We start from the raw sequence: 15449 nt of genomic DNA, 5'->3' as shown, positions 1-15449 counted from the left end.
AAAAAAAAAAAAAGGTTGGAGAGAAGCCTGTAATTTTGATTTAGACCCAGGGACTTTAAACACTTTCTATTTTTCCCCTCTAGAATCCTTAAAAGTGAAGCATCTGTGATTTGTTCCTAATTAAACTTGGGCCTATTGTTCTGTCTCCTGTTGGAGAACAGGATGCTTATTTTACTTATTACTGTATATCTGAATCTAAACAATCAGAGTAATTTTTCATCTAATGTCATAACAGAAAGGCATTTACTAGAGCAGCCATCTATTAATAGAGGATTACTTCTACAATAATACATTTAATGGCATTTGTTTCAACCAACAAGAAATAATTTTTTATTATTTTAATGGTAAAATTATGTGAAAGTGTGTGAACTATTTCTTATCCCTAGGGTGGGAGGCTTTAACTAAGGAAAGTTCAATTGTGGTCTAGTTGGAAAGAAAGAATGGAAAAAGTTGATGTGCTGACTTTGACCCCTAACTTTCAGGCAAGAGTTTCAGCCATATGAAATAGACAGCAAAGACTGGATGGTTGTTTCATTTGTTCTAATTTGGAAGGCCTCTAGAAAAGTCATGTGGTGAAGAAAGTCTTGTCTGTACTAACAGAAGAAGGAATCTTAAATTTGGGAAGGGATCAGAGCTGATTGGATATAGGGTCCTAGTCAGGAAAGATGCATTTACTTTGGGGTGAAAAGCAAGAAAGTAGGCTGGGCAGCCTCACACTTTAGTTCCTGACTGCAACTGTCAAGAAGCGGGGGTCAGAAGGGCATTTTTACACCACACTGAAAAAATGGTGGTAGGGTGCTTTGAACTAAAGCTCATCAAACGTGTTTTATTTCAAAGTACCCTGTTGCCATTTTTCAGCACAGGAACTCACAGGGTTGCTGATGCATATGATGTGGAAACCTGCCAGAGCACATCAATTTCTGTGCTCCAACAGACTTGATTAATTGAGTCTGCTCCAACTTTCCAGTGCATTGGAGCAGACTCCCCGCATGTCTGTAGGAGCTCTGGGGTACCAACTTCTCTTACACTGTCTATCACATTTTTCATGAATTGCTTCAACTTTCTCAAAAACCTTCTATTCCTTATCTGGATTGCTTGCTTCTGATAGAAAGGAATTATTCAATCGGTACAATAAAAGACGTGGTAAGTAACAGCTGTTGATAAGATGTAATTTAGTGAACTCCCTCTGACCATGAGTCTTTTAATGAGCACAGCCATTGACCAGCATCTGATTCATCATGTTGAATCTGGAGCTAGAAAACCACAAAGTAAGGACCTCTTACTTTCCTGTCTCCGTAAATGGCACAAGATTTTTTCTGCTTGGCCAAATATATATTGAGCTACCAACAACTGCTAGCCAGCTCCCTCTAGTTGGTATCCCTAAGCTACACAATTGTAGGAAAAAGTAAACCGTGAAAACTGTGTTGCCAATATTCCTTTCTTGCCAGTATATTCCTCTATTCTTACTTGCAGGGTCCCCTTTATGATGGTAAATACGCCATTTAATGACTTTGTTCTTACAGGAAACATGCACAGTTCAATTTAAACAAATGACTTCTGCATTTGTAGCCGGGACTTAACTAAATTAGCACTTGAAACTCCTTCCCAACCTATAATTCTGTTACTTTATTTTCAAGGATCCCTAGGTTTCTGAGAGAGAATCATTTGCATCCACCAAGACCAGTTCTAGGCATGTATCTAGACTTTTGACTTCTTATTCAAAGGCTCAAGGATTTTGTATATTTCATAAACATCTTACAGCTTCTACATTTTGTAGAGTTGACTTGTATGGTTTTTTTATTTGCAATTAATGTTCAGGATTTTTTTTAACAAGTGAGAAACATGGGGCAATTTCAGTTAATGTTAACAGTTAAAATCTGAACCAGAAAGTGGGCATCCTTGCAAAATGCCCCTGCATTAATTAAATATTATTCTGAGGAATGAGAATCTTCATATTTTGCTTTGGGGCTCTCGCTTAACATCTGCCTTGCATTTCCTTTTGCTAAATAATTTTTTTGACTGTTTTTGCCTGTGTTATCCAATCAAGAAGAAATCTGGCATGTAGTTTGTTTACCAATCAACAGTGAAGACCACTCAACAGTTACAAAGTTGGTTGTAGACTGTAGCTTGCTGATAGTATCTCTAGCTTGCTTTTTTTTTATTTTTAAAAAAAATGTAAAGCTGTGTTCCAGCTACCATACTTAAAAGGAGTTGTATATTGTGTCTGAGATGCTTAGATCTTGTAGAGATTTAATTAGCAACCTTTTGTTGTTTCTTCTTTAAATGGCGTCACTAGTCTGTAGCCTGTAGGCCTAGACTCAGCAGCTGATGATTTTTATTTTATTTTTAAATGTGGGAATGACTCAAGGCACTTATGCTAATATTCATATTTTCTGAATTAGTACTGTATTGTTACAGCCACTGTATTGGAGGAAGCAGAGTGAATTTAGGAGGAAACAGGAAACCATCAGTATTCATGCAATTTACTGTGATTTAAATAGTGAAGAGGAGTATATATAGTATAGTGAACAGTCCTACTTTTTAAATGTAGTTGGCCAAGTCCTACTTTTTAAATGTAGTTGGCCAAGAGGTTTTCCTGTAATCTTCCTGCACTAATTATCATTCTCCTTTCTGTACTCTGCATCCACCAGCCCTGAATTGATAGGTCTTAATATTAACTTTGTTGCTTTTCAGATGGACTACATGTGATTCAATTCTGGCACCTGGGGAACAGCCTAATCCCTGTTGCAGATCTTTTACAGGGACAATCTCTTTCCCTGTTTGTGTACAATGTAAAGTAATAAGTATCAATAAATAAGTGTTTTACATAAGTTCACTCAACAAAGTGATTGATAGGTCACCTACGATTTGTTTGTCCTGTAATTTGTTCTTGGACTAGCAAGGAATACAGAAACATAGGACTAAAGTGGAGCTGACCTAAATTGAGGTAGATGAGGTCATAAAGGAAATTGATAAACTAAACAGTAGCAAATCACCAGGACCTGATGGCATTCATGCTAGGGTCCTAAAGGTGCTCAGATCATAAATTGCTGAACTTCTAACTGTTCTTTGAAGCCTATCACTGAAAACAACTTTGGTACCTGAGGGCACATCCCCATGAATATGCATGTGCAGTTTCTGGCACTACAGATCTGTCTGTGGCTCCTCAAACTGCACACATTGCGTATGCAGGCTTTTACCGCACTAATTTGCAGTGCAGTGGGTTTTTTGGACACTGGGAGATCCTGGTGTCTAAAAAACCTATGCTAGAAAAAAGCAGGATGGCGCACATGGTGGCAGCGTATGCTGCCCGAAACTGGAGCCTGGCTGGCCAGAGCCATGCTCCAGCTGCTGGCTAGGCTGCACACACCCAGATTGCTGCTGTTGCAGCTCCAGGAAGCCCCCAGGGTCCCAGGTAAGACTGCTGGGGCCAGCCCAGGTGCTGGTTCAAATCTCCCCTACCCCACATGGGGCAATTTGCCATGCACCAAAGCACATATGCAGGGGCATTCCCAGGGACAACTAGCTGTAGCACAAATATGTGCTGCTGCTAGTTGTCCCCAGGAAATACATATTCTCACTCATGGGGATGTGCCCTGAGGGTTTTCAGTGCAAGTCCCATATTTAAAAAGGCTCTAGAGGGGGTGCATGGAGCTATAAGCTAGTGAGTCTAACTTCTGTTCCTGAAAAATTGGTAAAAATAAAATTCTTCAGCACATGGATGGACGTGACTCACTGGGAAGGAATCAACATGGCTATCAAAGGGAAATTGTGCCTTGTGACCTGCTAGGGTTCTTGGCAGGTGCCAATAAGCAGGTGCATCAGGGTGATCCAACTGATATAGTATATCAGTGTTTCCAAAAAGTCTTTAACAGGGTCCCTCATCAATGGCTTTTTAAAAAGTCAGGTAATTATGATTACAGGGAAGGTCCATTCATGGATTGCAAATTGGTTTAAAGATAGAAAACAGAGTGAGTATAAACGGTCAGTTTTCAGGATGGGAAAAAAAGGTAAGAAGCAGATCTGTGGGATCTGTGTTGGGGCCAATGCTCTTTGACGTATACATAAATGATCAGGAAAATGGGGTGAATAGCGAGGTGATCAAATCTGTGAATGGTGCAGTTATTGAAAGTGAGAAAGATAAAGGCAGACTGTGAGGACCTATGGAAGGATATGAGACTATTGAGTGAATGGGCAATTAAATAGCAAATGAAATTCAATGTAGAGAAATGCAAAGTGGGGCACATGGGAACCCAAAATATACCTATGCTGTGATGTGCTATAAATTTGCCGTTAGGATTTAGAATAGAAATCTGGAAGTCATTGTGGACAGTTCACTAAAAACATCAGCTCAGTGGTCAGCAGCCATCAAAAAGGCAAACAAATTGTTGGAGGTTATTAAGAAGGGAATGGAAAACAAAACAGAAAGTATCATTAGCAGGGATCCTGTTTTTCTCTGATTAAAAAATCTCCAATTTTCTGGTTTAAAAAAGTAACCCAAAATCCACATTTTCTGTGATCAAAATGAAACACCTGTGTATGTGTGTGTGTGTGTATTACTGGTGTTTACTTTCATTTTGATCATGCAAAAACATGGATTTTGGGTTACTTTTCTTAACCCCAAAATTGGGGATTATTCCTTTTTTTTATCAGACAAAACCAGGTCCCTGATCTTTAGGTCCCTTTACAAATCCATGGTGCATCCACACCTTGAATACTGCTCCCAGTCCTGGTCCCCACACACCTCAAAGAGGATTTAGAAGAACTAGAAAATGTACAGAGAAGTGCAACAAGGATGATTAGTAGTGTGGAGGATCATCCACATGAGACACTAAAGAGGCTAAGGCCTATTCAGTTTAGCAAAGAGATACTTTGGGCAGGGGGCAAGATAATGGTTTACAAAATACTAAATAGTGAAGAGAAAGTAAATAGGAATTTATTATTTACTGTCTTTCAAAATGCAAGAACTAGCGATCATAAATTAAACTAGTAGGTAGTAAGTATAAAACTAACAAAATTAAATTCTTTTTCACACAGCATGTAATTGAAGTCCAGAACTCATTGCCACCAGGTGTTGTAGAAACTGATGGTTTAGCCAGATTCAAAAAGGGATTGGAAAAATTCTTGGCAGAAAGGAGCATCAGTAACTATTGAGCATGGAAGTTGGGGATATGGCGTCTGAATCAGAACTTTCTAGACCTTAAATGCTGGAGGATGCAAGTGGGAGAGGAACTTTCCCTCTTTCAGCATCCACTCTCTGCCCCAGCGTGACACAGGATACTGGACAAGATTGAACTATTGTCTGACCCAGCAAATGGCAGTTCTCATGTTGTTATGTACTTACGACTTTTTAATTAATCAAATCCAATCCCCTGCTATTGTAGGCAACCATGTCATGTAGTCTTATTCATAAAATTATTGGCTCAGGACAGATATTCAAAAAACCTGATCCTGAATTGATTCCATCTTTGCAGGTTAGTTTAACCTGGCTAGGCTAAATCAGTGTGTATAACTGTACAGACATCCCATACATGCAGGCACATGCCTGCAGTGGATCAGGATAAAAACTGCAGGGTGCTAGAGTAGCCCTCCATTCCATCTACACAACTGAGCTGGGGGGGGAGGGTGCCCCCTCCCTTCTGAGCAGCCCAGCAAGGAATTGATAAACAGTATTTATCACCCCATAGTGTTTATCACCTAATTAAGAAAGCAACAGAGGGACATTACCAGCTACCTGTTGATTCTGCCATTGTCCCATCTGCAATAGCACACACCATAGCCAGCATGTGGTCTGCTAACTTTTGGTGTTTGTGTAAGGCAGGGGGGACAGGGGAATCCCTGTTTAGAAGGAATCTTTGCTTTTGTCCCATCTGCAATAGCACAGACAGTCTCTGCTGGAGCTCCAGCCAGGGAGCAGAAAGGAGAGGCCAGCCCTGCTGTGGAGCAGAGAGCCGCACCCAGCCCAGAGAGTATACTAGGATGCTGGGGGAGTCTGGCTCAACTTAAATGAGCAAGGCGTCTGGGACAGCCATTGCATAAACCGGTTTGACCCAAATCGGTTAAGTCTGATACTACATTCAACCAGGCTTATCTCAAAGTGTTTTCACCCATTTTCAAACTGGTTTATACTCACTGAACATCTCTTCTGTTACAAGTTTAAACCAGTTTCTGATCACTTAAACTGGTTCATGTGTAATGTCTGTCCCTAGCCATGAAGCTTGAAGTTAAGTTTCAGTCTCTCTACTCATATTGGAAGGCTCTTCCAGAACTTCACTTATTACACTGAGTAAAAACCTACTGCTAATTTCCAGCTTAAATTTATTCACAGTTAATTTCTACTTCCTTTAAAAAAAAAATTTAAAAAATCTTTTCTTGTGTTTACCCCAGAGATGTATCCTCTTAGTCTTTCTTTCTTAATTAATGATGCCATGCTTTTTCAGTATCCTCTCCATTTTGCTAGTCATCCTGATAATCTTTGCCTGCATCTTTTCCTATTTTAAATCTTACTATGTACATCTTGGGTCATTCATGCTCAATAATTCCATGTAAGGTTTCACTAGTGTCTTGTACAACATTTTCTTCTAATCTTCATGCACTATTTTTTCCATATATTTTTAAGGCAGTAATTTTAACTTATGTAGACACCTTTTCAAATAAGATGCAAGGTCTTGCCGCTTCTAATTGCAGCAAGCTTAATCTGCCTTAACTATATTTCTTGGGGGCTGCTCAACACTTGGGATCCAAAATACTGGGTGGGGGGTGGGACAGAATATGAAGAAAATTCTGCCTCATCTCCAACATAGAATTCAGTTTTGTTAAAGCTCTTAATATGCATAAATTTTAAATTGAAACTTTTGACACTTAAATTGTGAACATTTAATATTCAGAGGATCTAATGGTTTCTTCAGTGCTGTATAATCTTTAGACACTTGTACACTGAAAGTAGCAGTGGTGTAATAATACTCTTTTTACCCCTACTTTTGATTGCTTCCTTTCACTTGCATTGCACCTCAAGTTACTTGCCAGATCTCTGCTAGGGACATCAAATGCATTATAATGGATGTTATAATGGAAGCACAGCCATAGATTTGTATATGATGCTTCCATTGGTGGGGTGGGGTGGGGCAGGGTAGGGAGGTTTCCCCACAGCAAGAAAACTGATTCTTTCTTTCTTTGACTAAGCTTTTCTTCAGAACTTACCTGAGATTTAGGGAATAGAATATCACTACCACTTCCATACCATGCAGGCATAGCACAGCAGCACAGTCAGGCATATCACACCCTCTCTTGGTACATATCACTGATCCTGGATGTGACGTGATGTAGCCTATTTAAAGCAGCACTAGTCTTAAGTTCTCAGGTTCAGCTATGGTTATTTAGATATACTCAGCCCCACATTAAGGAAACTACTGAACCATTACTGGAGTTTTATACATGAAATGGAAGTTTTTTCATTCCCTTAGTCCAGTTCAAGAGATGCACCATATTTTGAGCTCATTTAAGAGAGGGTGAAAACTATTTCTAAAGATATTTTTCTTAATTTTCAATTTTTTATAGGTTTGAAATGTGCCTATAGCATCCTTAATCAATAGAAACACTCTGTTTTTCAACCCATTTAATTTTTGGTTTTGAGTCATTAATGGTTGATTTTAAATGTTGGTTAATCACTTGGCAATTTCTTGCTGATTTGTTACAGAATGAAATATCATTTTTACCTTGAGTTTAAGCATTTAACTATTTGACTAAGAGTTGAGCTATGTTTAGGGTTTGGCTTGTTGCTTTTTCAGTTCATCAGCACAGCACAATATTTTTATTATTCATGGCTAATTAGAAAAGAGGCTTGGAGATGGGGAGTCAACATAACTAGAAACCAGAACAGCAAGGTACTTAATCTTGGATTTCCTTTCAGTTTCTTCATTTTAGGCAGTTTATTTGCTGAATTCTGAGCTAGGCTCTTATTTTGCATCGGGCACTCTTATAATCATACAAAAATAGGGCTGGAGGGACCTCTGGAGATCATCTAGTCAAACCCTCTGCTGGATCAACCCTGGGGAGTACTGTAGTATGTCTAGTCCAGATTTCTGCAGTGACTTGAGCTACAGCAGCAGGGAGGGCAAGACAGAGGTGGTGGGTGCAGGAGCAGAAATTGGTAGTTCACGACTTCTGAAATAGATGTCACCTCCTTTTCACTACTGATATGGGTGTTGGGTGGCCAACTCCCTACCTCTCCCACAAAAAAATCCCAAAACAGTTTTCAAATACTTGATCATGGTTATTAACTCCCCTTTCAGTCTTCCCTTCTCCAGACTAAATAGTTCCAGCTCTCACAACCTTTCCTTGTAAATCATCTTTCTTTTAATCTTCTCTGTTGGACTTCAGTTTGCCCACATCTTTCTTGGAGTGCAGTGCCCAAAACTGGACACAGTGCTTCAGATGAAGTCTCATCAGTGCTAAATAGAGTGAAAGAATCACCTTCCTTGACTTGCAGGTGACACTTGTATTAATACAGTCCACTGTCATTGGCTTTGCAACAAGAGCTCACAGTTGACACATTCAGCTTATTGTCCTCTGTAGCCCTCAAAGTATTACAGAGTAGCTGTTCATTCCCCAGTTTAATTGCTCCGTCCTAAATGTAGGATTTTTCACTTGTCATTGAATTTCATTGAATTAATTCTGAATCATTTTTGCAGTTTGTCAATATCATTCTGAATCATAATCCTTGCCTCCAAACTGTCTGCAACATCCCCCAATTTTGTCTCATCTGCAAATTTGCCACGTATCTACTCAATCCCATTCTCATTAATGAAGATATTAAATAGTAGCAGATCTACGATGAACTCTGGAAAACCAAACTTGATACTTTCTTCCAAGAAGACATTGAGATATTGATGACTATTCTTTGAGCATAGTGATCCAATCACTCATGTATCCACTGCACAATACCTTCATTGAGGGTGGGAGTGGGCAAAATGGCAGAATCACCCAGTGGCCAGACTCCATTTCCCAGCAGCCCCTACCCACATGCCTGGGGTCAGTTTCCATGGAGACCCCAGCAGCAGCCACACTGATAGTGTGGGGCTGGGGTTTCCATGGATACCGGCACCCAGCAGTCCCTGGCAGGGTGTGCAGCCAGGCAGGGAGCTGCTGTGGAGCTGGGCTGGGATCTTGCAATGGTGACAGTACGGTCCGGAGCCAGGGCAGAACTGCAATCTGAGCAGGGTCATGCAGGCAGCGGACTGTGGCTGTGCCCCAGCTCCTTACAGTGGTGACAGCATGGTCCAGAGCTGGGGCAGAGCCACAATACGCTGCGTACATGCTCTGGGCAGGGGCATGCAGGCAGTTGGTTATGGCTCTGCCCTGGCCTTGCCCTGTACCAGCCCATTGTCCTACCGTGCACCCTGCCAGTGCTGCTGGGGCTGATCTCCATGGAAACCCTGGCCCTGTGCTATCACAGCTTCTGGGGTATCCATGGAAACTGACCCCAACCATATGGACAGGGGGTGCTGGGAAATGGAGTCCACCGCTGACTGGATCCAGCCCATAGCCTGGACTTTGTCCACCCCTGATTTAAGGTGTATTTGTTTAGCTTACTAATAAGAATACCATGGGAAACTGTGTCAAAAGCATTGCTGAATATGAGGTATGTTGCATCCACTACTCTCCCGCCATCCACAAAACTTATCACCTTGTTATACAAGGAAATCAGGTTGGTCAACCATGACCTGATCTTGACAGATCCATGCTGGTGGCTTCTTATGACCTTGTATCCTTTGGGTGCCTAGAAATAGTTTCTTTGATATGCTTAAGGTTTTTATGGTTGGGAGGGGGTTGGTTATTAAAAACCATTTTCGTTACAATTTGTATCTCCCTTCTGATTGATTACTTCCCATTATCTTCTTTTAAAGCTAAAAAATTTTAACCCACATATCTATTTCTTTTTAACAATTAAGAACAACATTAAAACTAAAATGTTGCATTAAGCCCTTTATGCAACAGCAATCTAAGATTTTTTTTTTTGCTGTATAAATGCTCCATTTTAATTTAAAATAATATTGTCAACAGTGTTGACATTTGAGTCCATCATTTCTGGAAATAGAATTTGTTCTGGCTTCAGTGATATTCTGGCTTTTCAGGAATAATTGAAGCTGAGCACTATGTTAAAAGAGAAAAAAAAATCAGCATGTCGCCCTTGTGATTGGTGAGGGAATTAGCATTCTTAGTCAAAATACAATTCCATATATAAGCCTGTGTACCAAATTATTCTATGCTGAAAACTTAATTTATCTATGGCCATATCATGTGCCAGAAAAGGAATCTCTCTCCTGGAGCTACTCCGTGAAAGTTTTATAATACTGTAACAAGGAGTGTGTTAGAATTCCCAGTGCTTAAATGGGAACCTTTCTAAACCCAAGGTTCCCGTTGCTAGAATCGGTGCCCCATGGAAGATGCCAGCTCTCAGCCTTCACTCATTTTTTGACTACAGAAAAATAATAGAACGAGTCTTTCATGGCAAAAACTTCAGAAAAACCACAAGAGATCATACTATTTTTATAATATTGATTCCTATTGGAAATCTCTAGATTTAACTTGTGAATCATGCATAGGTGTTGATATTATACAGCACCCTGTGGCACCCTTATAAGAATCTTCTCATGCCTCAGGGTGCCATGACATCCTGGTTGAGAATCACTGCTTAAAGCTATCTGGAACTTAGTCTGCATATTACTTAATGTGTTAGTTTATGAAGCAAACATATGGTATATACTCAAATGTATAAGGCTAATATTAACTTCCAACTACTAAAATAGGCAGTATCAGGGGTGTGAATGTGTTTTTCTTTACAAGACTTGAGACCTTTTTTATTTCTCTAAAAGTGATCAAAGAACATCCCAATATGTACATGGTTATTTTGCTTTTTAAATAAAATTCATCTTGGCAAAGAATGCATCAAGCATTCAAATAAAATACAAATTCTCACAGTTTTAGCTTACATCTAAGATGGAAACCATTGTGTGGTTTTGGAAACCAAATCAATTCCAAGATAGACACAGTTGGAAATGTTTTTTTATGACAGCCTGTTTTTTACAGTCAGTAACATCAGTGTGAAGTTGAAGCTGAAAATGTATATCTTAATGGAGGGTGAAGTCAATGAGAATTTTTCCAGTGGCTTCACTAGGGCTAGGATTTTACCCAGACTATTTGGCTAGCTGTACTTGTAATAGCTTTTGCAGCAGAGGCACATTTGAACATCCTGAATAATAGGTAATTATTAGGGGTTTTTTAAGGCTTAGACAAATATGGTACATAGTATTTGATGTTTCTTGAATTTGTAATTAGTAGTACAAAATAGTTAATAAATTCCAGCACTCGAGTGAAAGGCAATAAATGTTTGTTTGTTTATTTCCCTTGGGCAGGTTGTCAAGTTGTTAAGTAACAAAAGATCACAGGCGGTGGGAATATTAATGTCCAGTCTTCATTTAGATATGAAAGACATACAACATGGTAAGTCATATACTATATATTTCTGCCTAAATCTTAGAAAGTAACGTGTGTCAGTATATATATTTCCATTGGATGACCCAAGAGAGATGGGCCAATTGAATGTGACTTTTTCCTCAAAGAGTTACAACCACAACAGGGCTCAGAATCAATTTCTTCAGATATGAGAAATCTGGAGGCTTTGTCTCCAGTCTGCTGCATGAAAAAATATTGATGTTTTTGATGTATAATTTTACATAAATAGCATCACTAGCAAACTAGACATCTGAAAGTGTTAATTATGATTTGCATTGTACTTTTTGCTATGTAAAATAGTTCCTGGGTTTATCATTAGAATAATACATGTATGCTTTGAATTTATTTTGCCTTGGTTTTATAAAGAGAAACCTTTTAGAGAGATGTAATTGTCATATTTACACAAAGATAGCAGTGTAAAAAAGGTGGAAAATGGAGTTCTATTCAGTGTCCCTTATGCTTCCTAGAGGCTTTGGATAGATATGAAGCACATTGAATTAGCCCATAAAGTTCCAGGCTACCTATTAAATAAATATGGTTTTGAGTATAACACAGACTACATAAATCATGTAAAAATCTTGCTAGCTTTCTAGCCTTATGTATTTACAGACATGAATTCCATTTGCTGTGCTGAGATTTATTTTGTGGAATAATTCATAAATAGAACAAATTTTAGTGTGTTCTGTCAGCCAGTGAGTAACCCTTAATCACAATTTAAGTTTTTATTAAATTGTTTTGATGGTTACTAGACTTCCTCAAGCTGAAGCATTTAGGATGGTAGTCATAGAGTGAGGCGCCAGTACTGGCGCCAAGAAGTACTTGGTATTTCTAAAGCTGGCAGATGTAGTTCAGTTAAGTCATAGAGTGAAATCTGAAAACAATGATATGGTCCTTTCCTTCAGTCAAATATTCAGCTTGGTTTGAGTTAATAATGAGAACCTTATGAACAAAGGAGTCCGCCTAACATCTGTGTCTGTGGTAAAGCCAACACAAGTTCATTGAAAATTTGCTTGCTTAACATGCAATACTAACAATAACATGGCAAGGATGTCAGTAGTTGAAAGGGTCAAACAATATATGCTTAACCTTGATCCTATTAGGATATTAAGCACATATGATCATCTGTAAAAGTTGCACACTGTCCTATATAGTTCCTTTCAATAGCTGTTAGATTAAAACCAAAAATCTTTGCTGAAGTACTGTCTATTGTGCTTATTAGTTTGCTGTCTAAAGCCTAATGAAAAATTGTGAATTAGAAGCAACACTATTCTATTGCTGGAAAATGATTTGAAGAATCTGTTGTTTATTGTTAAGTTTTAGGTGGCAAGAGCAAGAAAGCAGCATGGATTGTCATGTTAGTATGTTGTGCTGCAGCCACATGCCTCCTCTTTCAGGGCTTTTTTAAAAAAAGAAAACAACCAACTCCCTCACTAATTTGACCCATCATTTTCTCAGATATCTGACCACTTCCTTTCCGGATACCTAGTATGCATGCTTCTGTGTAGACAAATACACTCCCTCTTTTTGCAGGCCATGTATGTTGCTGTTGTATGGCCAGGGGTAATATTCTGGAGGAGAGTGTTTCTGTTATACTTCTCCTCCACCCCTGGACTTCTTCAGGGCCAGCTGCCTGATTACTGGGCCGATAAGTGGTCCTTACCATCTTCTCTTTTGTTAGACCCTGGAAAACCTGTCCTGTAAATATCTTTTGCTTTGGCCTAAGAGAATTGCAATGATAAAGTGGGACAGATTGAGTAGTGTTGTCAACTCTGATTTTTATTGTGACTGTCATGATTTATTGTTTTTCTTTAAGCTCCAGCTCTTGGTATCAAATAACTATGAGTGTCTCATAGTTGGGTTCTTTTTCTTTTGTTAAATGAGATTATAGCTTGTAGGATTAGGCTGAAAAGATTTTTGAAAACATTAACAGAGTGAATCCTAAAATCACAGATATTTATCTGTGACTAGGAGATGACTTTCTGAGTGCTATGAATTTGCCAGCCCTTTCTGAAGACTCCTGTCTGATGTCACTTGACCCCCAACTGAATGTCTGAATCATAGGACAATCAGTAAGCTGAAAGAGGAAATGAGGGGTAATACTTCACTCTCAAACACTTTGACTCACTATGATCTCAGCTGGGTTACCCCAGTACAAGACTGATGCTTTCAAGCAGCTGGTAAAGAGGTACCAGGAGTGAAATTTGGGATCCATAGATGGCAAGGGAAAACCCCAGACTTCTGGGCCTGAATTTAACCCTCAGAGTTATTATATCAGTGTCCAACTTGTATATCTCATCAGACCACCATCAGAGCCTCTGAAGGGAGTGGTATTAAAGAGCTTTGTGCTAATTGTGCAGTTTGGGCCTTTGTCTACATTTTTGCCTAGGTTTTCCTGATGAGTTCTTCACCCACTTCTCCTGCTTTGTGCCCACTAAACCCATACATGTAACAGTGAAGTGGCTTTGTTTCTAGGTTTAGCATATGCAATGCAGGAATGTGTGTGTGTGTGTGGGGGGGGGGGGGGGTTGGGTCTGTTCTATTGAAACAGCCTGGAAAGGACCTAGGGCACCCGTGTAGTTGTAGCCTGAGGATCTTGGACTGTGAGGTGAGAGGTGGCAAAAGCAAGGTGAGTAGAAAGAGGAAAATAGGAGATGAATACAGCTTCTCTAATCTAGCACCTAGGGAAGGATGGGGAGGTCCTGAAACCATTCCCAGGGACTGAGAGAGATGGCCTCCCCCACAAAGGAATTGGGAGTCCTCAGACTTTCCCCTGCTCAAGACTCCTGTGGTGTCTGTAGCCCAGTTGAATAAGTTACTAGTGACTTTTTCTCAGGTTTGGCTGACAGCACATTCCCCACTCACTATCACCTTCCTTGTCTGGAGTTCCTCCCTCTCTCTACTTGAGAGAGCTGAAATTTCTGATTGTAGACACTGCACCAAAATAATCAGGCTATCAGTGAATATGATTTTTAACTGTATGTCCAAGACTACCCTCACTTTCTACTAATGCCTCAGTTTGCCTTGGACTTAGTTATGCAAGTATTTTTTTTTTTTTTTTTAAAGTGCTGGGGGGTTTTTTAGGCAGGCAGGGTTCTCTGGGTAGATGTGATATCTTTTATTAGACCAACTACATAGTTGGAAAAATGTTCTTTACAAGCTTTCAGGCACAAACACCCTCCTTTTTGCTAACTTTTAAGTAAGCCTATTACAAGAGAGAAAATGCTGGAGGAGGGGGCAGGATATTGCAATTAAAATAAATTAATAGATGTGCATAAGCCTACACGTCTGAATTTCAGGCCTTAATGACAACCCAATAAATAAGGAATTATTATTAATGCTCATACATCTCCCTGGTGCCCCACATCAGAGTTTGTAGCTCCCTCCTGCTTGATTTCCTTCTGCAGATTTCAAGAAAAAACATATTTAGGTTTACTTATCTTGCACATCATTTATCTTGAATTTGATAGTTGGAGTAAAAGAATTGTCACCAACAACAGCTTATGATATCTGGCAATTTTCTTGTTATTGGGTTATGTCATAGTCATTATGTGCAGAAAATGCAGCTGCAATGTTAGTTGTAGATGTGGTTGTAAAGACCTAAAAGTGACTATTTGCATAAGACATTAATAAAGGTAAGTTTTTGCTTATATGATGTATAAGGGCTCCTTTTTTGTCTTTTATGTGATACCATTTTATTTTTCCTGTAGATGAATCAAATATCAAATATTTTTAAGAATTTATGGAAAAGCATGTGGAATAACCATGAATTAGGTTGAATAATTTGATTATAGTTTATAATGTGTTTTCATAAGACTTTTTAGAATGCCTTGAAGCTGGTGCAAACTTTATACTTATCAGTTTTGTGGCTTTTTGAAAATGCAGAACATGGTGAAACTTTCTCTTCCAACAAATCTTAATCCTAGATGACAGATAGA

At 39.2% G+C, this 15449-nt stretch overlaps 1 protein-coding gene across 1 annotated transcript in view; it reads left to right on the top strand.

Moving 5' to 3' along the window:
- FMN2 (formin 2) overlaps positions 1 to 15449 on the top strand; it is a 348730-nt gene that overhangs the window by 156587 nt on the left and 176694 nt on the right. Inside the window, 1 exon segment of the mRNA XM_019527634.1 lies at positions 11415 to 11502. Coding sequence (XP_019383179.1) covers positions 11415 to 11502 — 88 coding nt within the window.

Source organism: Gavialis gangeticus, unplaced genomic scaffold (assembly GCF_001723915.1).
Source record: "Gavialis gangeticus isolate Ggan-Ray unplaced genomic scaffold, GavGan_comp1, whole genome shotgun sequence".
Classification (NCBI taxonomy): domain Eukaryota; kingdom Metazoa; phylum Chordata; order Crocodylia; family Gavialidae; genus Gavialis; species Gavialis gangeticus.
This window is presented reverse-complemented; position numbering and strand designations above follow the sequence as displayed.